General features: G+C 38.0%; 1 protein-coding gene across 1 annotated transcript in view; it reads left to right on the forward strand.

The window, feature by feature from the left end:
• Positions 1-2,891: 2,891 nt before the first annotated feature.
• Positions 2,892-26,295, forward strand: part of ajap1 (adherens junctions associated protein 1) — a 62,394-nt gene continuing 38,990 nt past the window's right edge. The window contains exon 1 of the mRNA XM_026912711.3: positions 2,892-3,730. Within this exon, the coding sequence (XP_026768512.3) occupies positions 3,702-3,730 (29 nt within the window). The 5' untranslated portion in view covers positions 2,892-3,701. The remainder of the gene's footprint in view (positions 3,731-26,295) is intronic.

The raw sequence follows: 26,295 nt of genomic DNA on the forward strand, positions 1-26,295 counted from the left end.
CATGTCATCATGACTGTCACCAGACTCAATCCTTCAACTGAGTATTCAGGCCAAATGTAAAAGCACCTTTAACCCTGTATCCTTACCTCATTTCATGTGAAAAAATGTACAACAGCTGTGAAATTTCCAGAGATCTATTGCACTCTCTAACAAAAATGGAAAATTCTCTGGCAATAATATGGTTCACAGGGACTGGAGAATGCTAATGAAGCCTGTTATTGGTGTCTAATAGTCAATTAACATTTTCAAAGTTCCTCACATTCACATAAATGCATTCCACCAGAGGGGATGTATATTGATCCCACAGAGCACACTGAAGTTCTCATAAATATCCGACTGTTCCATGGACTCTCATTTCACGCTTAATGGTTGTGGTTACTGGCTTTTCCATTGGCCTCCACCAAGTTGCTTTAGTCTGACATTCTGATCTTATAACTGGATGGATGACTTCATTATATGTAATATAAAAAAAGAAGAAAGTGTATCCCTTTAGGTAATTATGAGAATAAAAAAACTATCCTCTGAAGCCATTGAATTCTGGTTTGAATTCTGGCTTCGTTGCACCATAGTAAACGTTAACGACTGTTATTTTTCCACTTTCACATACATACGCACACGGAGAAATGCGGTTTTTCAGTACCATCCTTAATACGCCACTCAGAGTGAAAGTGTGTTAAGTTCGGTTTTGTTAGTGTGTCTCAAGTCCACACTGATTTGCATAAATGTGCTGCTTGCCAGAAGGTTGCTGTAATGTTTCCTTCAGCCTCGGATGAGCAGGAGCCCTAAACAGATGTTTCATTAGAGGCTTTTGTGTTCCTAGAGGTTCAGAATAACAACACACAACAGGCAACCTGTGACTGCTATTCATACCCCAACGCCCCACCCCTAAACCTGTTAGGGTACGATGTATCTCAGTCTCTCTCTCTCTCTCTCTCTCTCTTCTCCCCCTCTAGATGCAGCTTTCATGGTTTCCTCATCAAGCATATTTGATATCCTGTCTCTCACTTGCTCTCCCTACTAAAATCCACAGAACATCTTCTTTATTGCCTTCTAAGGTCTAACTGCTCTGGTTAATAAGGATTCAGAGCAGCTCTCATATTTAACAGATCCTCTGAGAGCAACAGAGACTCAACATTAGGTCTAAAGCAGAGGGATTGACTCAGACTGTGTATATATCTTTTCATAGATTGGTCTATAACGAAATAATAAAAAGGTATAAGGAAGATTGGTCTATAACTAAACAATAAAAAGATATAAGGAAGATAAATGAGACATAATCTTCTGATGTAATATAACTGATATGTTTTCAGTGAATTATTTGAATAATTATACAGTAAGTATTTTCAGTGCAGCCCTTTAATTTGTGGTAGGGGGGTAGAGAGCATCATCCAAACCCCTTCTACAGGCATCAGCGTATATTGACTGAATAGTTGCCTTCTGTCTGAGCAAACTTCAACTTATACTGACTGAATAGTTGCCTTCTGTCTGAGCAAACTTCAACTTATACTGACTGAATAGTTGCCTTCTGTCTGAGCAAACCTAAGCACATAGACAATTTACAAAGAGCCTTTAGCAATAACATATTATAATGTCCAAAATGAGACTTTCCAATATGAGACATAATTAGACTTTCATTATTATATATAATGGTCTAGGAAAACCTGTTGAATGAATTTTGGAAAACAGCCAAAAATAACAAAAACATTTTTGGACAAAATTGAGTTTTTCTGACTTGAATACGTCAAGATGACACCAGGCAAAGTTTTAAAATGTTTAACTGACCTAATAAAAAGTCATTAAAAATCATTTAGCCAAAAGAACGGAACTGAGAACGGAGTGAATCAGTGATTATTTCCCCATCGATGTTAGTGAGAACAGAGATCAGTCAAGTGAAGAGATGGCGATGAGGCTCATGTTTAAACGCCGTGAGTGCCTTTTGCCTCATGTGATGAGACAGATACTGATGTGGATGATGCTGATAATCAAAGTAAGAACTTTCATTTCTCATTGTAAACTTATAATTCTTTAAAATGTGGCAGTTTTTTCCATAAGCAGGTTAGATTATAAATGTAGATATAGGTGGCCATCTGTCAAAGGAACTGCACTGGAATCTTTAAATACAGTTTTCTCCTTTTTCAATTTTAGGGAGAAGCAGACTTGCTAGCAAATGTTAGAACTTTACTCCCTTCATTCATTCATTCATTCGTTCATCTTTAGTAACTGATTTATCCTGATCAGTTTCAGGGAGGATCCAGAGCCTATCCTAGGAATGGTACGCCATTCCATCACTGAGCACCATGCACGCACACACACACACGCACACACACACACACATTCTCACCCAGGGAGCAATTTATCTTAGCCAATCCACCTACTGGCATGTTGTTGGGAGGAAACCAGAGAACCTGGAGGAAACCCATGTGGCTATGGGGAGAACATGCACAGAATATCCACACAGACAGTAAGCTCAGGGTCTAATCAGGGACGCCGAAGCTGTGAGATGGAAACACTACCTGCTGTGCCACTGTGACACCACGTATTTCATGCATGGTTGACATTTTGATATGAAAAAAAAAAAAAAAAAAAAACAGTTCAGGGAAGTCTGTAGGTTGCAGAACTATATAATAGAAAATGTCAAAATCTGACCATGTGAAGTTTTTTTCCCAGGCCAGCACACATCTTTCATATGTTTTTGCTGAAAATGTGTGCAATATTGGCCTCTGTTTGAGCAAAACCTCTTAACACTTGGTGTGCGTCGTTCCTGTCGAGACAAAATTCCTCTTTTCGGTTTCCGACAACACCGAAGATTCTGTACTTGAACATGACGTCACGGCGATGTGAGCCGAAGCAGCACAGGCTGGGGTGTTAGTTGGACGGGGGAGGCAAGAGGAGAGAGGAGACAGGGGAAAGAGAGAGAGAGAGAGAGCAGAGAGAGAAAGCGAGAGAGGAGAGAAAGAGAGGAGAACGCGAGCAGAGCGCGCTCGGGCTGTTACCACTGCGCAATTGCGCACACGTTAAGCGCTGTGTTTTCCCCTCAGCGCGCCTGAAGTGGCGCTCATCTCCCGCCGCCCCTCGCCTTCTCCACCGCGTCACATCACTCCTTCCAGCCGCCTCCGCAAACACCGCTCAACTTCATCGACTACTATGAGCCCCAGCTGACGCGACGACTCGCTCGGACCCTGCGCCGCGGACGGCTGTTTGTTTTTTTCTTCCCTTTTCTAGGCTCAATGCCGTCTCGCGCCTGATCTCGAGCCTCCCGTTAATGACAGACGAGCGCGCGGTCATAATAAAGTGCGCGGTCATTATGTGCGGCACTTGGCGTTTTCACTCTGTATCCAGCATGACGCTTCTACTGCTTCCTGACTTTTCTTTAGCACTGGAGTGTATAGCCATGTTTCATAAACTTCGGGCTGAAGAAGACAGCTTTTGAGCACCGTCTGAGGCGCGAGCCCGCGTCGCTGCGCGCATCCTCAGTTAGTGAAGAAAATAAGGGGAAAAAAATCAAAAGCGAGCTTGTTTTTTTTTTTTTTTGGCGCTTCCGGAGATCTGGAGCTAGCTGATGCTGCTTGGCTGAAGATGTTAGCCTTAATGACATCTGGCCGGAGATTCCTAACTTGAAGGTGTCACAAGAGCGAGCGTCGACATTTGAGGAGTGCACTGTAAATGGGAGCTGAGCTGCTTCTGGATCGCTCTCGTGAACTATGTGGATAAAGTGGTGTAGAGAACGCAGGTAATATATACATATAGCGATGCATATGCATTTTGTGCACAAATGGTTTGGATCATTGATGCTTTAGACAGCTTAGAAATATAGTCTCGTGCTGTTCTGAGTAATGCACAGGAGGAGGAGGAGGAGGAAGAGGAAGAAGAAGGGGGGAAACTATGCAATCAAACAGTTGCACTGTTTCAGTGTTTAAACCTGTCGTTTTAAATCAAGTTCGCCGTTCTAGGTCACGTGCATGATCTATTCCTACTGGTCGATCTAATCGATCGCAAATCCCAGCGCTTCCTGTTTTCTTCTAACGCTGTGATATTGGCAGGTTTATAAGGACACATAACGCAATTACGAAGTAAGCGTTCACGTTCACGCTCGCTGGGGGTCGCCACACAACCGCAAAGCGCGCGCGCTACACATCAGCGCCGGCAATTAGGTCGGCTACCTGCTACACACACACACTCACACACACACACACTCACACTCACACACACAGCACACGCACGCATGCACGCACGCGCAGCACAATGCAATTAACTCTATGCCCCGTACTGTCTTTTTAAGATTATTATGTAATCTACTCGGTTCATCAAAAGACAGAGCTATGAAAATTACATTTTAATTATAGGGCTCAAGCTTTATGTGAGCCGCCAGTGGAAAGGCATGCTTGAGTGAGGGAGGGTCAAACCCAATGAAGGTACAAATTAATCAACCCTCAGCTGTCTGCACAAGGTGTGTCTAACCTACATCAAGAGAGAGAAGTGTTCTGGGGTATTAACACCACAGAAATCTCCTTGTCCTCTTAAATCCATTCTGTGCCAACAACCTGGTTTAGCCAGGATATATGGTAACATATCTTGAGTTGCATGGGTATTCTGTATCTAATGGGGTGCTGGATGGACAGAAGGAGTGTTTGCTTTTCGTGTTATGGCATCTGAGATAGGAGAACACATTGTGGAAGTGTGTATTTTCTCAGTGCAAACATTATCAGCCCACGCTTGATTTCTGGCTGTGAATACCTGTCATGCAGCTCACAGACAAGAGCTGTCAATTAAAGCCAGAAGCACAATCAGTTGATTTGATTTTTAACATATATATATATATATATATATATATATATATATATATATATATATATAACTTTAGTGGTCACTGGAAAAATCTTGATAGAGAGTAGCAAGAGCCATGTGAAGCCTATGAAACTTAAAAAAAAAAAAGCTACAAAAAGCTGTTATGAAATATTTATTAAGATTTAGTTTCTCCGTGACATCCACTATACATCTCACTATAAGGGTAACTTTACATCAAAATGACATCCACCCAAATGGCATTTGGCCTCACATGATCAAGCATCCAGATTAAAATGATAGAAATGGGTGTGGTCTAAAACAGGAAGTGGGTTGTCAGTGACCTTGTATAGATCACGTCCTCATCTATAGTCAGGGTGAAAGGTCTTGCCGTCAGCTGTGGATTTAATTAAGAACATGGTCTTGGGGTCTCCGTGGTCATTATGTCATTGTCAATATGGCTATGCTCTGTAGAATGAAAAAGGAAAAAAAAGTTAATCCTAGTGAGCATTGATTTATTAGAGAGAGAATATGGTCTAAAATTAGCAAAGGCTAAGCTATATGATGATGTGATATTGATATTGCAGTATATTATATAGTATAGATTTCATTATAGGGTGCCATGTACGTTACATAAGCTTGGATTACACTTTGTTGGTCCCTTCTTAGGAAAACCAGAGTGAAACAATATCATGATACATTATGTATTTATTTTCTTTCTGTATTTTTGTTTATTTGGCCATATCTCTCACCTCTAGGCTCCACCTCCATAGCCACATAATCATTACTCATCAGGAGAAGAAAGATGAATGTCCGGTCCTCAGTGGGTGTATAGAGATAAATAAAGAAATAAAATAAATTCTGTACCTCGTTGATTTAGTCCTTAGAACATGCAGCACAGCACACATTGTCTCATAAAAAACAGGCTTCAGTGGAAATGTGCTTTGATACAGCGGTCTGGTGAAGACCTCGCTGTTAAAGCTCTGATCAGAGAGTTATTACCGGCTTGTAAAGTGAGCAGCAGCGTGTGAGAGAGGCTGCCTGCCTATTCTCCCGATAAATAATTTCAACCATTTAGATTTATGTAAGGTGTTTTTAGTACTAAATGCTACACAGTTAACTAGGGACATCAGTTCATTATGGCATGTGGAAAAGAGCACTTCTAGTGTTATCACTGTGTGATTAAATGTGACGGTGTGCTTTTCACATTGACACAAATGAATCCTGATATAAATTGTAAAGGTTTTTTTTTCCAATGGAGGATCTGAATTGGCAGTGAAAAACAGTCCAGGTGTATACTTGAAAAACCAGCTGATGGTGTGTTACATCCTACTAGACAACCTCTTCTCCTCCAGTACAAGGCAGAGTTAGATGAAAACACATTGTTCCTGCCAGCATTTATCTCTTTAAGGGAGCTACAAGCAAGATATGTGCTTCTGCTGGAGTCTAAGTTTGATATGGACTGCAATATATGTAAGGAATAAAACACAGCAGGCTGCGTTGTTACAGGAACATAATCCACAATGGGGTGGTGTGATACGGTCTGAAGTCTGAATCCTCAAAGAGGATTCTTTTCTTTCATTAACACAGCCCAAAGTGTTTTATTCCTCTTATACCACAGTGATTTACTAAAAATTGCAATTTTTAATTTATTAATGAAAACCGTATCATATTTGTTAACCATTTATAGTTCCATTTCATGCTATGGAGCATCCGTGGGAGAAGTTAGTTCCTGTTATCACTTACGATATACAGTATATCAACTATAAACAGGAATTCCATCACCAGCCTCTCTTTTTTCTCTAACTTGAAGATAATATGACAAAAATTGTTACCAAGAAACTGGAAAGCACATAGTCTTCTGACCTGAAGACTCTTCTGTGGTGGAAAACTTATTGACCGTTACTAACCGCTAACACTGGAGACTCCTTCCATAAACGTAAAATAAACGTTTACTAACAGAAAGCTTCACCATATCAGCAAGTATAGGTTTTTTTTAAAGTAACTACACATTTTTTAAATCCACTTATTATTAGCCTTAGATTATGCGATCACCTGCCATACAAATCCCTGTGAATGAGTTGTTAATATAAAAAATATAACATATTAGAACAAATACATTAATATAAACCTCTGACGTGAATTACAGCTGGAACTATTGACAGAGCTGCTGTTAAGAAAATAGAAAATTAATAAATGCCTTCTAACAGTGCTGTGTTTGCTGAATTTGGGACGGGGTCTACACAGTTAGAAATGAAGATAGCCACTACTGAAACATGTTCTGATGTTCATTTTATGTTTGCAGACTATTTGTGAAGCTTAAAAAGGCAAGCAAAAAAAATGCTAAATAAATTTATATATAGCTCATTTAATGGCATCGCAGCAGCCGCAGCATCTCATTAGCAGAAAACTAGCATGTCATATTGGCCACTCTGTAGATTTTTAATGCCAAATTCTTTTTTTATCTCTTTCTTTCTCTACTCATCTCTCTTGTTATAAATGTGGTATATTTTGTGTGAGTTAAGCTCTTCTGCTTTCGGATACTTGTTGCTGTTATAGGGTAGATAGGCTGATAGTAGAGAAGGACAGATTTAGACTGCACGCTCACAGATAAAACTAGTTGCGTAACAAGCCCTGAGAGGTTCAGTAAGGCTGTTATAGCGGTCTGTACACAAGCTAATGGATCAGAGGACATAAATGCCAAAATATCTTAATCTGTTGAGTTTGAAATGGCGTGTAGTTTATAGAACATAGTAAAGAATTCCTCAGCTGAATATTCACAGAATATTATTACAGCTGAAAGTGTTCACCTTGCGAACTAGGATACTTACTGATCTTATTGAACGGCATAGACTCGGTACCTCAGTACAGAATAATCGAATGTTTTTTTTACTCATTTAACAGTTTCGGATGAATTAAAGCAAGTAAGTCTTAAAGGCAGTTTGGACCAGCTAACATTGTACTAATGGACTCGCAGGATAAATTCTGAGGTTTGCAATAGATGGTGCAGGGTTGCATGTTAACCGGGCACACTTAAAGAGGAAATGTGACATAAAATTCTGTTTAATATGTTATTTGGGCAGTATTGCAACTCACGGCCTCAGCACTTTGGCAGAATTTACATCCATCAATATATTTGGTCTCAAACTCGGCATCTAGTATGTAAATAAGTTATACAATCTTTGGGAATCGTTAATGCACGCAAGGAATCATTAGTAGTTTACAAGCCAAAACACTTATAGTTCAGGTTTGCGAGGTTGTTTTCTGACGGAATTGGGATACTTTTGTCTTGCTTTAGCTCTAGGCTGATCTTTTTGACATTTTGCATATGGTAGATTTATATCAATGTTCTGCAAACCAAGTATGTAAATAGAGTTTTTGTTAATGCAAACACTAAATGCATGATCAGTTATGTATGTATATGGGATGTGATTACATGATTATATGTGGAAAACAAGAAACATCCAGTGAACAGCAATTCTGTGAGCAGAAACGCCTTGTTTATGGGAGAGTTCATAGGAGAATTGCCAAACTGGTTGGAGCTGACAGGAAGTCTACAGTAACTCAAATAACCACTCTTAATAACCATGATGAGCAGAAAAGCATCTCAGAACGCACAGCACATCATACGTTGAGGCATATGGGCTACAACAGCTGAAGACTGCTTTGAGTTCCCCTCCTGTCAGGAATCTGAGGCTACAGTGGGCACAGACTCATTAAAACTGGACAGATGAAGATTAGAAAAACATCACCTGGTCTTTTTTCCAATCTTCAACTGTCCATTTAGAAAAACTGCATGTTTAGGAAACTGCTTATTTTTAATATTTTTTGGCAATGGTTATCCTGAGTATTGAGTTTAATACATGGTTTGGGAGGGTTGGAGTTTGAGTTTTGGAACTAGGATAGTTGTTTTTCATCATTAGGCTAATTTCTGGGCTAACGATTTAATGGGTTTGGCAACGCTGCTAAGGGTATTTTTCATTATTTCACATAAACAGATATGGATAGATGTTTGAATTTGAGCTCTTGTTGCCTGAACGTGTTCTTCTTTTACCCGTCCTTTTCCATCATTTGTCCTTTAATGCACCTTAAATCTTCATTCTGAATTGGCAAGTGAGGCCAAAAAAATAACACCAACAATCCTATAGTGTGGTTATAGTTATAGTTATGGTTATAGTTTTTCTGAATGTACTCCCAGTATGAAGCAACTCTGTCACCAGTATATGAGGTGATTAGGTAACAGCCTAAAGATGGTATTTTTTATTTTAGCTGGTGTGTCCCTTTAATTCTTATACTTGCATTCATCTACTGCTCATGTTCTTGTTCTCTGAGCGCCCCTGCTGTTAAATCAAAATGTGTCCTGCGAGTTGGAGCGCTGCCTCACGGGAGCCGTAAATGTAAAGACACGGGAACATCGGCCCGAGTGCGTCAGCGAGCGATGGTGTGGATGAGTCATAGTGACTGAGGGGTGCCCTCAGCCTTCCTGTATGAACTCTTTAATAGGGCTGAGGGAGTCTACATATACCTGATTCATGTTGGAGCTTTTGTTCGATCAATACTGCTTCTACAAAGCCTCAGATTTATCCATCACACTGCAACTTCAACTTATCCTGCTGCCCTCCTGGGCTTGCTGTCCTCCTCACTCTCTCAACTCACGTGGAAAGGAAGTGAAAAGGTTTCCTAGCTGATTGTGAAAGCTTCCTGTGGACTTTTTCTTGTAGTCCAACAGGCCCAGACATTTTAATTGCAGATATGATGCAAGCCAGTGATCATTATTTATTATAAGTGGAATCTGCTGGAGGCAAGTGGATTGGTGGTTTTTAATAGCTTTGCCATTCACTGAGCTTTTGTACTCTGGCATTTGCGTGCGTATGAGTGTGGGAGTATTTACTTCAGGGGATTTAAGGACAGTTGTGTGAGGGGATTTGTTACTGGGTCATTCAGGAGCCTGCGGCTGTTGCTTCTTTTTATCAGTAAATTTACTCAGAGGGAGCGAGGATGTCTCATCAGTCCTGATGCAGTAGTCCTCTATTCACCCATTATAACAGCTGATCCCAAGCCTGCAGGCCACTGCTGTTCTCCGTATGCGTGTGCGTGTCTGTGTGTAGGTGTGAGTGTATGAGGCTTGTATATGTGTCCGCATGTACATAAGTGTAAAAGAGGACATTTTACATAGCAACAAACAAACTAGTCCAATTTTCGGCTTATTTGGGAATTCACAAGGTAGTGATTGTAAATAAGGGTTGTCACAAGGGTTTGGCAATTTATTATTCATCATTGCCTTCCTCTAACTGATGAAGTAATTCAGTGCTTTGACAGGTGTCTAGTTATTACTGTTGATGTGCTAATTTGATGACTAAAGTATACAGTTCATGCATATCGTCTTAATAATAATAATGAATAAATAACAACAGGGTTTGTACTAATGCTTGAGCTGTAAAATTACATTTCCAAATTTTGAAATGTACAATATCTCTAAATGAACTAATCCTGACTGCTTGTTTTAAAAACAGGATTGAAAGATGAAAGCATTATACAGTTTGCCTTGTCACACTGTGAGGGATTCACTTGTATCAATCCCCTAAAACTCTAAAATTTCCCTTAAAAATAGAATAACTCTTTCTTTCTCTGAACAACTTATGACTTCTGACTATGTAAAAAAAACCCAATAATATTAAGTCATATTTCATTGAACGAATAAATAAATAAATATGTGCTATTCACATATAAAACAATGGGAAAATGTTTTAGAGAATTTCACTTTAGACAAGCTTTATAAACCCTGTATATGTACATTATATCTCCCTCAACTGCAGCACCTTTTAATCAGCATTATGTTTTATGTTGTTTTATTTCATAATTATGTTCACGGGATGAGCAGTTTCCTTTTTTTTAAGCTGACAAATTTTAGATATTCTAGTTGTTAAAGCTGTTAAAAGTTAAGAATCTTGAGTGAACTACAACTAACTTATTGTAAAAACTTTCTGTATTTCCTCATTGATAAACACTAACAATTGGGCCATTTGTGAGTCATTAACTCAGTGTCAACTGGAGGTCTATTCAAAAATTAGAAATGCTAAATTATTAATGCTAATTACTTCTTTCAGCCGTAGTGAAGAGCATCTCATTTTTTACAAAGTAATAAAAATATCTAGTAAGAAATAAAATAGTACAGCATCCTAGACAGGTTTAATAAAGCGTATGATGCTTTAGAGATGTTGCATAAATAGCGAGTGGGCCATCCATTAAATAGCAGCCTGCTACATCATGACGAGCCTGTGAGTCATTGTAATAAAGCATGGATGGTAGTTGACAGGGTAAGGCTAGCTTCAAGTTAGCCTATCACTAATTACAACTCAGCCATACATGAATAATATAATTTAAGAAGATAATTACCCACTGTGTATGACAGTCACACAGATAGGAACACAGACTGTCACTATTCCTGTATGGGTATAATGGTTCAGTGTATTTACAGATAAAAGAATAGAGTTTGGGTTTGCCAATGAGAATAAACACAGTCATCAGTGAAAGTCTGAATGAGTTCAATAGAGACCATCTGTAATAAGCTTAATCCAGACTACAGGCATGATAATAAAACAGTCTGAAGCAGTTCTATCATCAAGGTTATGTTATTAAATGAGTAAAACACTTTGGCATGTGCTATATAGGAACAATTGACTTCAGAGTGGTCACAGCCTTCTGCTTTACATTATTGGTTGTTTTCCTAGCAGCACATCCCAATATGCATTTATTCCTCTTATGCGTTTATTCATAATGAACCACACATTGTACTTTTTACCCATTTTTTAGTAACGTTTAATGATGTGGAACGTCCGTGAGATATGTTAGCAGCTATAAACAGTCAGTTCTTTTTTTTCTCTCTGTCTTGAAGTTAATAAGACAAAAAAATGCGGCTTGTGATGTTGCCGAGAAACTGGAAACCCCAAAGCACTCTGTCATGAAGGCTTCCCATGTTGGAAAACTGTAAAAAGTGCTGAGACTGAAGTTTCCTTCCATAAATTAATAAACATTTCCTTACAGAAAACTTCACCATTTCAATGATTATACGTCCCTGTGAATGACATAACATCTTTCAGAATGCTGAGTTTTGCGTGATCTCAATATAAATACACCTATTCTTGAAAGGCAACATTATGAAGACCAAGGAGCTTCCAAAACAAGTCCACAGCAAAGATATATAACAACTCTGCCTAGACTCTAGCTAGCTGTCCACACAAGGTGACCAGGTAATGAGGGAATTAGTCAGAGAAGCAACCAAGAGGCCAAGGGTAACTGTCAACATGATGCTGCCACCACCATGCTTTACTGTAATGCTACAGTATGTGGAAAAGTCCAAGTGGATACATAGGCAAGCCACTGTACCTCCACAAAACCAAGTCTGTACCGAACAGAGTTACTTTGCTAAGTACAGGATTTTCTTCAGACCTCACACCTGGCTCTGTGTGCTTTCCTCGCTCTTATAACACCTAAGTCAGCCCATCAGTCAGTTACCAGTTTAAACCAGTTGATTTACCAGCTGTATCTGAACAGAGAGAGAGATGCTGAACTATGTGATGTTCCACACTTTCAGTATTTAATCTGCGAGCCTTGGGCTAAAAATAAGGTTTAAATTGATCCTGGTGGCTCTGCATGGCACACTGACTCTGTGAATACCATATTCTTTTCCTCTAGCTGCCTGAGTGCTGTTTGCTTTGTCGTTTTGGATAAGAGCTTAAGCACACTTGATCTTTTGTAATTCCAATAAAGCCATAATTGTAAATTCAAACTCAGAGCAGCCAGGGGTAAATCTGGTGGCATCAACACATTCAAACAATAGCTCTTGTAGCAGGAGCCAGCATTCATTAGGAGCAATGCCTTAGTGTGTCGGCTATCACAGACTAATAATGTTTAGAGGAAAAGGTAATAATTTGGATGTAAGAAGAGGCACTTTTGCAGCTTGTAAAATACGGTGGAAAATTTATTAAACATATTAAACAAATCTTTGTGTGCAGAAGCAATTTCCACCCTGGAAAATAACACATTTTACTTAACACTGCAATTATGTAGCAGAGCTCTTGTAGAAAGTGAATATTAAAGGATGAACAAAGGAGCTTTTTTGTAGGAATTTAAACCTCAAAAAGTGTGCAATACTAGAATTCCACAATAACAATGCAAACATAATAAATACTGTATGTATCAGATCCTTTTTAAACTTTTACTTGCATGTATTTCTCATGGGTTATTTTTAACCTTTACTTGAGTCAATTTCCAGAAAAAATCATTACTTTTTCTACACAAGTATACTATTATGTACACTATGTGTGTACTAACACTGATTATGGGAACATTTTGCTTGGATTGTCTCTAACAATCAGGATGTCAGAAACCCCAAACTATGCAACAACGTTCATTCCTGTCCTGTGCTTTATGGTAAGTGGTTTTACATATGCAACATCCTTCCCTTTAAGTCCTTCAAGAGTTTTCTAGAGCCTTTAATCAGATTTGCGTCTACCTCCACCAACCTAATACTCATTGCAAAAATAACTCAGCTGCTACTTAAGTATGTGTTGATAACGCACAATAGCTAAGCCGTTAATGAAGCCCACACACCTAATTTAGAGGATTACACTGAAATTAGAAGCAAAGATTAAATTGCATGCTGCAGTTTTTTTTAGTAGCTTAAGATATGATTACAGTCTTGTTTAATTGCTTGCCCATGAACAATAACAATGAATTGAGTGTAGTTAGGGCCGACAAGCAAAGGATAAACGTGATAATAACATAATCACTGAGGGTTGGTACATTTTGGGTTAATACTGAAACAGTGTTAAACAAAGTGCTAAAAGAATTCCAAAATGGCCGACAGATATCTCTGGGTGACTAACTGATAGCCCATCACTTGTCTCTTCTATTTGGGCAAAAAAAAAAAAAAAAAAGAAAAAGAAAAAATCAAAACCATGAGGGATTTTGTCTGACCTGAAAAGACAGCATTTGGGACAAATAGGCTTCTTTCTAACCTGAAAAACGAATGCCACCCTAAAAGAGAGCTATAATTTCATAAATCCATAGCACTTTTTATCCAGATGGCTGAATAGATGAAAAAGATCCATACCGCATATCTTGTCCATTCAGAGTGTCAAGTGCAACTCATAGTTCTATAGAGGTGAAGCTCACAAACAGTATTAATGGCACGCAATTGCTATTGATGGGATTTCTCTACTGAAACATGGCTCCGTAAAATGCACATCATGAATGGTTACCTAACTAATTTCCTTGTGGACAGTGTTACCGTCTCTTGAGTCAGTTTTCTGAAATGGAACCAGAATTTGTCTCTCTCTGAGCAGTCCAGACAGAAGGAATCCACAACAGATTGGACCATTCTCAGCATTTTGTTCTCAGCCATTCATTGGCAATGAGTTGATATTGCTTCAGGAACGTTGCCCATATCCCAGTGACCAAACATGAACGATGCCAGGCAGCAGCTGCAGAGAATTGGTGTGTGTGTATTTGTGTGTCAGCTGGAAAGAAAATGAGTCCAAAGTGCTGTCTAAAAGTCAGGACAGACTGTAGGGCTAAATGCAGTCAGTTATGCCCTGAGTCGAAGCTGGTGAATGCAAAATAAATGACAACCATGTGAAATGTTAGCCATGCACAGTTTAGTCCTGACTGCGCTTTTCAGTTTGATTTCATACCATAAGCCATACCTAATATTAAATGTCAGCTTCAGTGGATATACATGACATAGCATGGATAAAACTTGTGAGATTAATTTATTGTGAGCTAATCAAGATATTGTATAAATTCCAAAATATGGGAGTTGGTTTACGTGTTTATTCGGAGATTAGCAGAGCTTCTTATGATTATGAAATTGTCGTCAATGACTGGCATACACACAAATTGTGACTTATTTGTCTTTCATGTACACTTTGATAATATAACCATAGCAGTATGTAACATTCAGGGAATATATGAAACATGTAAAATTGGGGAATATATAAAACATATTACTGAAATACCCAAATAGGTTACTGAACAATAAAGAATATAAACAATGTACTATAACAAAATCTATGAAAATAAATAATGTGCTATAAAGTCTACAACTCATTTGAATTAGTGGCTACATAAATCCACTAATTATTACTATGTTCCGTGTTGATCAAATCCTTGTAATGTGATGTGATGCTACAATTTGAGTATGTATATCCAGAAACAAATTGAAATTATATCAAAGCCCTGTTCTCGACACTGATTGGTCATAAGGTGTTAATTAATTTTCTAAAACAACAGCTCTGGCAGAAGTTCTGGCTGCAAGACAAATCACAGGTTTATGCCCTCATTTACACATGTTATGATTTCTGTAGCAACAGCTCATTCACAGGGAGCAGTTTGGAAGATGCTCTACATTAGAAGTGTAACTGAATACAAATGCATTATTCAGATTTAAACCAAGAGGTTGCCAAGTTTCAGCAAAAGTTCAGCAACTACAACTCAAAAACTGCACAAAAAGATTTGCAACTAGCCCAAAAGGTTTGGTCATGGGAAAAAGTAGGAGCATTTTTCTTCATTTTCTCAGTTTTTTTTGTGTCAAAGTTAACGATTTGTAGTATACAGTATATCTGCAATATGCGGCCATTATACACAGAAACTGGTGACCTTGATAGCTTTCCAGTGATCAGTTTCACTAACATGATACTAATAGGAGATGCACTATATACATGTTTTTTCAGTTTTTTTCTTTAGTAGCCCAACCTAAATGCTGAGCTCCAAATTAAGAAACATATGTTTTACCATATTTCTATATAAACAAAAGAAACAGGCTTTCATATATTGAGCCACTGCTCCATATCCCACACACACAATGAGCAGTGCACAGGGCAGCGTATCTCTGGAAGTATGCTTCCCATTCACAGGACATATGGTTCAGGAGTTGAATAACATTACATTCTGCAAATTACTATTTATTGTTCTAATTCGTGAATGAAAAAAAAGACTTGTTTTTCATAGTTTTTTCAGTTTTACCATTTTCAAGAGTTTCCAGGGCATTTCCAATTTAAATAGAAAAATGAAAAAGATTTGAATTTTGAGCACTAAACAGGTACAGATAATGGCATTGCATTACAGCACTACTCTGTATATTCTAAGACTAATAATAAACAAATGAAAAAACATGTTATTTAACCAAAAAAATAAAATATATCTAACCACTGATATAGTAGAACTTAGTTTGGCATTTCTGGAAGGAGTCTTGGGTGTCAGCACTTTGTAACAGTCAGTAGGTTTCACAGAATGGAGGGCTTAGTAGTTTATCCGTAACATGACAAGCTGTCATTTCATATTAATAAGTTCAAGAAAGAGAAGAAAGAGAGGCTGGTGAGTAAACTAAGTGATAACTGAAACTTGTCTCATAACATTCCGTAACATTAAATGTAACTATAAATACCATGTCATTCTTTGATTAAAAAATTAATGTAACTCTTGACAAATTGCTGTGGTATAAGAGGAATAAAACACTTTGAAAATTTGAAAAATTATCAACTTTGGGGTGGTAACAGTAACTTACACATTTCAGGCTGTATCACAGCACCTTGTCGTTGATTATTTTATTATAGAAACACGTCTATGTGTTTAATTACTTACATAAACATCATTATCTATACAGTATCACAACTATACTGTATATTTATATGAAAACATAATGATTGTGGAATTGATTAATTGCAATCACCTCAAATGTCAGTTCAAATAATTGTGATTAAGTGAGTATATAAAAAATATGAAAATCCTTTTAATCACCTGACTTATACTTGTGGAATATTTTATTACTATTTGCACCATCATGGTTGCAAAAGATGGTTGTGCATGGTTCTGAAAGATTTTAAGACTCTTATCATAATATGAAAGGTCCATGATATATATACATGGAGAATATCATGGTTTATCATATAATTGATTATTGGAACATTCCTGATGTTTATTCTTGATTCTTTTCATAGAGCCAAAGATCACAATGCAACATCCTCCTACACCCACCTCCCACCTGCTGTTCCTCCTTGCATAACGTTTCCTCAGCATTAAGATGCATTCTCCTTCATTCTCCTTCATCTTGCTCCATATTTTTTCTCCCCTTCTTATCTTTCTCTCTCCCTTTCTTTTACTTCATTAATAATGTGGTTGCTCTCTCTCTCTGTCTCTCTCTGTCTCTATCTCTATCTCTCTTTCTCTCTCTCTCACACACACACACACACACACACTCTGTAGAGCAGGCCATGCGATGGGAGATTTGGTGCTTTAATCCATGCTCGTGTCTTTAATGTGATGCTGAGCAGTCGGATGGAAAATGGAGCCGGCGCTCTAAAGCTCCTCTCCTAATGTGTTGATCTCTCAGCAGCTCTGCGCCATTTAGTTCAGATGCTTGAGCAGCGCTGACTCTGGGCTCACAAATCCTGATTATTCCGGGTCAGCTAGCCCTTCAAACACACACTATTCTGCTCCTGCTTTTCCTCTCTACCTCTGTGATCACATTCTCTTCAAGCTGTACTAAAAAAAAAAAGTGGCTGTGTGTGCATGTGTGTGCATGTGTGTGCGTCTGTTACATCACACATGCTGGCCTTGTCTTTTTTGCAGTGATAGAAAGACGTAGCGATATAAATTATATAGAAAACAGAGCAGTGCACAGTTGCCATGGTGATTCCCATGGCATGCTTTGTAAACTAGATCCTTCTCGTTCCCTCCTTCTCCCCCCTCTCTTTTTTTTTTCTTTCAAATGTGGGTTGGTTAAGCTGGCATGGCATGGGTATCTTTTCCTCCCTCCCACCCTCGTTATCTATCTGCTCTGCTCTCACGCCAGCGCTAAGTGCCTGTGGGTATGATATTCATTTGAACAGATTACAGTTGATGCCTCTGAGCTGTACTGAATGTGTGTGTGAGAGAGAGACCATGTTCTCTGATTCACTTTCATACCTTAATTTTATGCAGGGGACTTGGCCTATTGTCCAACTGATCACACTGTATCTCCTTTATTAACACACAGAAGGGGAACGGTTTAAGGAATAAACCTGTGTTGAATGTTGCCCGTGAACTGAAAAGTGTCTCTTTCAGAGCTTGTGTGTGTGTTAAGGATGTAACAGAATACAAATTCATCAGCCAGACTGAACAGAGAATATGTAGTAAATGGATAGAAATACAGATATGAACAGGAGGAGCACTAGGAGGCACTTTTTTTTTTGCCAGAAAAGTTAACAGGGCATCTGGTTGAGAGTAGATCTGTGCATCGGGATGCAAGAGAAATTCCATGTGCTGGCATTTCTACTGCTGTGTTTTTTTTCTACTTTGAGCTTAAATCTGAATACAGATACACAGATACTCATATTCGCACATACAGATATACACCCTTAATGTGTATGTTTCATATCTGACATCTTTACTTTTTCTGGTTTCAGCTCTGATAGAGACTGTACATTATAATTTAATCAGAGAGCTGCTTCACATCATCTGGATGTCACTCTGCATATGGAACCTGTATAATTAATACCTAATCTGTGCCATCGTAAGTGCCAATCAATTATTTATAACTTGTGCTAGATTCAATAAACAAACCCCTTCTTCTAGAGAGGCATATGGTTTTGTTGGGGGTGATTTTTTTTCTGTTTTCTACTAGTTCATAGAGCTTGTAGTCGTACAGAAATATGCTGTGCTGAGACTCGCACAGTGTGGGACGTGTGTGTGAAAACAAACTTTGATGCCTAACACGGCAATATGTCTACTTAAAATCCGAGGGGAGAAAAAGAGAGGGAGAGGGAATGAGATGCCAAGACAGGCATGCTGGAAGCCATCAGTGTGTCCTCTGTTTCAGATGAACAGCTGCTACGGTTGCCATTTGAGGAAGCAGTCGTGGTGTCAGGGAAAGGAAAGAAACTGATGATGACATCTTTCTTTCACTTTCTGCTCCTGCATTTGAAGAGTAGAATCTATGTTGAAAGGAGTGCATGTGATCACTAACTAACCTCTGAAAGAGAAGAATGGTGGATGTGGGATTTGGGGCACAAGAGAAATACAACCAGAGAGAACGAGAGAGAGAGATCGTCATACAGGGGTGAATTATATACCATATTCACCAGCTAGCTTTAAGTCTACAGAGACGCGTGGCCTATTGTGTTCACCACCATTCATTTTAAATATGGGAGCAGCCATTACTCAGCATAACAGTTCATGTTTAATAGAATAGCAGTGTGTGTGTGTGTGTCTGTGTGTCTGTGTGTGTGTGTGTGTGTGTGTGTGTGTGTGTGTGTGTGTGTGTTACTGTGCCTCCAGGGAAATAGCACTTTATGTGAATCATACAGTATATTTTTACAGTAGTAGGCTACAGCAGAACTGATATTCAGTGGCATGCTTTTCCATTCATTCCAAGACTTTGAAATTATATGACTTGAGCAGTAGAAACTTATAATTCAAAGGTCTTAATTTGTTCTTCCTGCTGGGGAAAGAACTTCATGTGAGTCAGTCACTTTGGATTTTTTTTTTAGACATTTTATGGCTCTCTGCCCAGCATAATCATAACTCGATGTAACAATGAAATCATAATTTTATGAATCATATGATCCATACTCAACTTCCTTAAATCTGTAACTCATAGCACCAAAACTGGACAGAAGAAAATGTAAAACAAAAAGAAAAAAAAAACAGGAGATCTTCAACTATCCAGTTTCGGTGAACCTCTGCCCCCTGTAGTCTCAGATTCTTGTTCTTGGCTGAAAGGAACCTGATGTTTTCTTCCACTGTTGTAGCCCATCTGCTTCAAGGTTTGATGTTATGTGTGATCTGAGTTGCTTTTCTGCTCACAACAATTGTAAAGAGTGGTTATGTGGTTATTTGAGTTACTGTAGCCTTCCTGTCAGCTGTCTTGTACCAACAACCATGCCATGGTCAAAGTCACTGAGATCACATTTTTCCTGCCATTTTGCTGTTTGAACATAAAGCTCTTTTTTTCTGCATGTCTTTTTCTGCATTGTGCTGCTGACACATGATTGGCTGATTGAATAATTGCACGAACGAGCAGGGGTACAGGTGTTTCTATTAAAGAGGTCAGTGAGTGTGTATTATTAGTTAAATTCCTGGAATATTATGATTTGATTATAATTAGAGTCAGATGTTAAAATATTTTATTGCTGCTTGAGATGGTTGGATTCATTCAAATTCTGATTGCTGTGGTTGCTGTAGCCCTTATATTCTCAAGCCATCCTTTTATACTGAAGTGTCATTCTTTGAATCTTCTGCGCAAAATGCAACGAAATTGTCTGTGAAGGTTATTAGTCATCCAGGTTATTATAAATGTCTGTTATTAAGGCCTGTGTAATAATCATGAAAGTGTTTCACCACACATCAAAGAGATTTCAATGCATTTATGAATGACATACATGTAGGTGTGAAACTAAGCTATGGAGGAAGTTGTTAAAAATTGTATTTTAGCATTGCAACATGACATAAATCAGGTTTTGTGGTTGCAATATTAGGGCGGCACGGTGGTGCAGGTTTGATTGTTGGCACTAGTTACTGTCTATGATGATTTTTTTTTAGTTCTCCCCATGTGTGCATCCGATTCCTCTGGGTTCTTCAGTTTCTTCCCACCTCTGTGATAGATTGCCTCTGTGAATGACTATGTGAAGGTGTGTGTCACCCTGTGATGGACTGGTGTCCCGTCCTGCCTTGTGCCGAGTCTCCTCAGGAGGGATTCTGGATCCACTTTCTTTTTGGCAGGAATACAACTCCGTAGTCTCTCGCATTTACATTTTTCATTTACATTTTATTTGACACCTGTCACATAGCTGTATGGGGTTGGATGCAAGTGCAGGCTAGATAAATGCAATATATAAACAAATGTCAGCTTGAGAGGCAAGGCAAAACTCAGAGTGAGAGACAAAACTCAGAGTGAGAGACAAAACTCAGAGTAAGAGACAGGCCCGGGTCGATTGGTTGGCAAACAGAATATAAACAGGCAAAGGTGAACTTAATAATAAGAAACAAACACAGTCAAACCAGGAGAGCAGCAGGCTGAATCAAGGCTTGGAATCATCACTACAAAATGCAGGAGCTAAATTTTTGCAGTACGATTTAGTCCTTGATTCATCGCTACGTAAAGAAGCTGATGCAGCAGCGCTTTAGTCCTTTAGTCTATCCAGCTCTTTCACCTTCTCATCTGTACACTCTGCTCAAACAGTTCAGCTTCCAAAGCTTCAACTGTAAAGCTAATCCCACTATCAGCGCCATCATGCTTGTCATCATGCTCGCTAAATAGCCGAGCCGAATCTCTGCTGTAACTCAGCTCAACATTGTCATGTAGCTATACTGCATTCTGGAAATTTGAGTCCAACGGTTGCTGTCTCCACTACTTGTCAGTTGGATTTCTCATCAATATGACATTGAAAATTGAATATGACAATGACATTGATATGACATTAAAGATGGTGAAGAGAAAAGAAGCTCTTGCTCTTTTGTTTTCAGAGCTAACACCCAAATCGGACCATTGTCCTTTATATATTTGAGCTTTTTTAAAAACATTTTTCTCCTATTAAACTCCATTGTAACTGTGCTAGCAATGTCTCCATGTGACATCAGCGCAACAAACAGTAACCTCGCATGGGAATAACTCAAATACAGCACCAACCAACAAATTAGCACCGGAATTGCTAAACACATCACAAATATTTCATTATATAAACATATTTATTGTGGTTCAGCGTGGACCTTTCCTTTATAGAGCCATTGATACAAGTTTGTACAGACTCAAAATAGTAGTAGTTGAGTGCTTAGTGAAGAGACGGGTTTCCAGTCTTCATCTGAAGACAGCCAGTGACTGATAGGGAAGTTGATTCCATCACCGGAAACCAGTACAGGTGATTGAATCTCTCCCATTCTCTCCTGTTCTTATCTAAGAGATCCAATCTACTGTACAATCTTCATATTCATTAGGATATTAATGCCAAAAACTGATCCTTATTTACCAGTCTTAGACTGATATGTTTAATAACCCCAAGTGTTATTGTTTCCGCAGTTATCACATCTTGCTTTCTCGCTAATAATATTATTAGATCTCGCTGATATATTTTTGTCTGTAACTTCCCTAATGATTTTATTTGCATGAAATGAAACAAAATCCACCAACTCATTCTTGTGAATTTGTATGGCTACTGTGTGATATCAGGTTTGCACGTAAGTGTACACTTTGCTTATTTACTGTTTGAAAGTAGAGTGATTTAACCATTACTGTCCTTTCATAAATTTAAAGTGCTTGGCCACATTTTTAAAGTAACCCATCTTATTGGCTGTATATATCCGCAGCCCATTCCCTTTCACATGCTTTGGGATGAGAAAAATCTGTCCTTTACTACACCTCATCACACACAGGCTTTCATGTGCATGTAGGTTATCCACAGAATGACACACACACCTATATATGCACACGTGTGTGCCTTTTCAATCCGCTCCTGGTGGGACTTATTGATGTAATTACTGTAAGATGGCTGGGATTTCCCTCTGATGGTCTTCCCCAGGGATGAGAACTAGCCCTGCATTCCATTAAGGCGACCAGGAAGCTTGTGTGTGTGTGTTTGTGTGTTAGTGAATTGCGACTATGTAGGAAAACAAAACAAACAAACAACCAAAAAAAAAACAGGGATAACCGACATTGTCAGGACATGCTTATCTCGCTTATCTTGCCTAATTTATTTATTTATTTATTTTTTTAAATACAATGTACGTTCTTATTTTTGCAAACCTATAAGGATAAAACCATTTGTTTGAGGTTATTGAGGTTAAGATTAGGACTGGATTTAGGTTTTAGGTGGTTATGTACATGCTAGCCATGTAACCGTATATGAATACATTATTTGGACTGAAGAAATACAGATATGAATCTGTATACTTGAGACTAGAAGTGTACATCATGCTAGAGGTGATATACGAAGGTTGTAGGACAAACAAAGGCTATGTTCTTTCATTCATCTTTAGTAAGAAGTCACAGGCTATGCTGATAGTTCTGACATTTGTCCTTTTGCGTTATTTTCCCAGAGGTTTAGGACACGCCCACTATGGATTTAAATCTGTATAAAGAAATGTTTGGAGCACTAAACAGATAAAGATTCAGTTAGTGACATTGCTGTTATATACCCTTAAAACATGCAATATATACTAATCAAAACCGAATATATATAACCATTTCTTTGTGGTCATTGAGATTAAGGTTATAGTTAGATTTAGGATTATGTTGAAAATTTATATTGTATATAGGTAGTTGCATAAATGTATGTGTGTGTGTGCATGTGTGTGTATATATATATATATATATATATATATATATATATATATATATATATATATATATATATATATACACACACATGCACACACACACACACTGTATAATCCCATGTCTTGAAATGCGTGTGTGTGTGTGTGTCTGTGTATATGAAGGTATGTGTATGCTGTCAGCACAGCATGCACACATATCCTATCAGTGTTTGCTGTCAGAGATCTTCCCAGTAGGCTGTCATCATACATAAAACTAACACACATGTCAGGCTTGTTGTCCTTTGTGATTCACAGGTTCAGTGATATGAGACCTGCAGGTCACTGCACATGTGTGTACCCATAATTCCATAACTCCAGCCTTCCACTGGACACAGTGACCCACATGATCTCACCTAGACTTCCTCACAATCCTAACTACAGAAGGTTTCTAACCTGATCCACTGATGTGTGCTGTAAAAGTGTTTTGGTGACTGCCGTTACACAACTGCTATTACACAGAGAGCAATTATTGATTATAACAAGGACAACATGCATAAATTAATGTTTATTTATTATCCTTTGTGCTTGATCAAATTCATTTGCCATCATTAAAATCAGCCATTATCTATTATCCTGTACCAATCAGGCATTACCTTTATTTATTGTGCAGTCAAGGCAATTTATTCATTTAGTTACTTCTTTCTTTACTTTCAAATTACGCTTGGCAGAAAGAACATTGATCATGTAGACCAACGGCGGAGCTTCATTTCTGTGATGTCTTAACATGTGTAAGCAGATATGATTAGTCTGAATTGACTGTCAGATTAGTATAAATGATTAAATAAAGTTTATTAGCCCAATAAGTTTATTTCTACCTATCAATAATTATCTCATTGATCAAGTTTTTCATGAGGTATCAGTGTTACATCAATATGAGTTCAGTATCAGATCAGTGTCAGGTTTCAGCTGATACCTATAACTGTCATGGGACTAGGACATCCTTACTTGTTTTAGATACAGTATGTTCTCAATATTCAAGTCAAGTCACATGGGTTTTATTGACATTCCTCCTTGCATAACTTGGAAATATTTTGGAAAAAGAATGTCATTTCTTCAGGACCATGGTGCGACGCATAACACAGTGGCACGGTTCAACGACTGCATAAAGTGCAAACACAAGAGCGGGAGACTAGTGCAAAATATAATGCAAGCAAAAGTCTGTAAACTGTAGTCTCTACATTATCATGCAGTGTAAGTAGAAAAGCTGGCCCAGTAGCAGTGACACACAGGAAATATTTCCCAGTAGCAGCAGGATGGAGAAAAATATTGGTAGTAAAAAGTTTCCAATCAGAGAGTAATAGCATTGTCTCTGAGGGCATAATGCAGTTCAGGAGATAATGGTCTTTTATTGTGGGTGTTTGTAAGGGTCTTGTTTAGGATCTTGATCTTTATTACATAATAGAAAGATTTGTAATCATGTATCGATCTGGGATGTAGAGTTTCAGAAATGAAATCTTGTAAAATAAAATGTTTTATAAGGACAGGGTCATTTGTAATAAAACATAATGCACTATGTGGAAAAATGTCAAGCTGTTTTATTGTCAAGTTCAGTATGGTACTGATATAATTACCATGCATAGGTTGAAAAGTAGCACTACATTTCAGTTGTCAAGTATAAAAGAATATTATTATTTCTATCAAATTATTTTTAATTATATTATTTCTCATATTTTGGCTGATTCTTGTGTCAGTATGTGCGCTTCTCCTTAGTTTCATATTAGGTAGTTTCATATGGGTGAAATCAATACATTTACTCAAATAAGAGGAAAACATACTCCAGTTTAAAACTTCGCTTGCAAATATAATTTATTTTAGAAAGTTGTTTGAGTAAATGTACTACAGATGTGCCTTACTTCTTAGTATCAATGCCTTCTTAATTACATTCTAGCTCTTGGTACTTGGCTGAGAATCAATCATTCTGTTTTCACTCTAATAGCTAACAAGAGTGTGTTTAGCTGTTCACACATGTGTTTTTGCTCTGTGGCTGTACCTTAATGATATCACCTGCACGCACACACACATACACACACACACACACACACACACACGCATGTCTTAAGCATGAGCAAGGTCAATCTGATGATGTATGAGGGTAATGTGACCCTATGTTTTGTTATTACCTCCCTTCAGAGTGTGTTTATTGCAGAAACACATTAATCATTAATTGTAAAGATGTAAATGTCATCAATTGCTGTTTAAGACTTATATTGAATTTGCTTTATCATAATTGAACTTGCTTTATTTTGTTATTCTAAAAACGCTTTCTGTGTTACAGTCATGTTATGGTCCATTTTTGTGGTTTTTATGTATAACCCAAAGAGTGTTTTTGTTGTTATACAATTTATGCACAACAGTGCTGTAATACTAAATTTGATTAAGTCCATTATGCCTTTTTTTTTTTGCCTATGATGAGGTTTCCAATGCCACTTCCGGTAGCATTTCCTGTAGTTCTAGTTCTAGTGCATGTCCTGTGATTACTCTGGCAGATTGAAATGACGCTACATTATTTAACATCTAAGGTATACAGTATGTTGTGATGTACAGTATGTTATCCACTTCAAAAACATTTCAACTTCATGATCATGGTCATTAAAAAGAACAAATCTTGCCCTCTTTACAAAAGCCTCCTTTATTCAAAACTTATTGTCATATTGCATATATTATTATTATTTATTCTGAGGAATACATTTATATGAAATGGTTTCCGCAATATATGCAGCTAGTACACATTAGCACACGTTTTTTTTTGTACGTGCTACTTTCTAAAATTTAAAAGCCTGAAGACATTAAAAAGAAAACTACCCAGACTCGAACTGCATTTGACAAACCTGGCATTTATACTCTATTATGAATTTTATTCACACCCTCAAATTAGCAATTACAGTCCCAGGCAGCAGCTTGTACGTGTTTGCATCTGTCTCTGCTCGGCTCATCTTATTAATAACAGGCAGACGACTGACTGCTTTTAAATATTAAATATTAATGATTCGCGTACAACATATCTAATGCAGACAATGTCTTATGTAAAGTAGTGGACTCATCCTGACGTAAATTACCCTCTTTAGGATAAATTGACACAGGTGAGAGTAAAGCAGGTTATGGGGCAGTTCTTACAGTTTGAGCTGAAAAGGGAATCACATTCCCTCCAAAATGATGTACTTTTTT

The sequence above is a fragment of the Pangasianodon hypophthalmus genome, chromosome 8 (assembly GCF_027358585.1).
Source record: "Pangasianodon hypophthalmus isolate fPanHyp1 chromosome 8, fPanHyp1.pri, whole genome shotgun sequence".
In the NCBI taxonomy this organism is placed as follows: Eukaryota; Metazoa; Chordata; class Actinopteri; order Siluriformes; family Pangasiidae; genus Pangasianodon; species Pangasianodon hypophthalmus.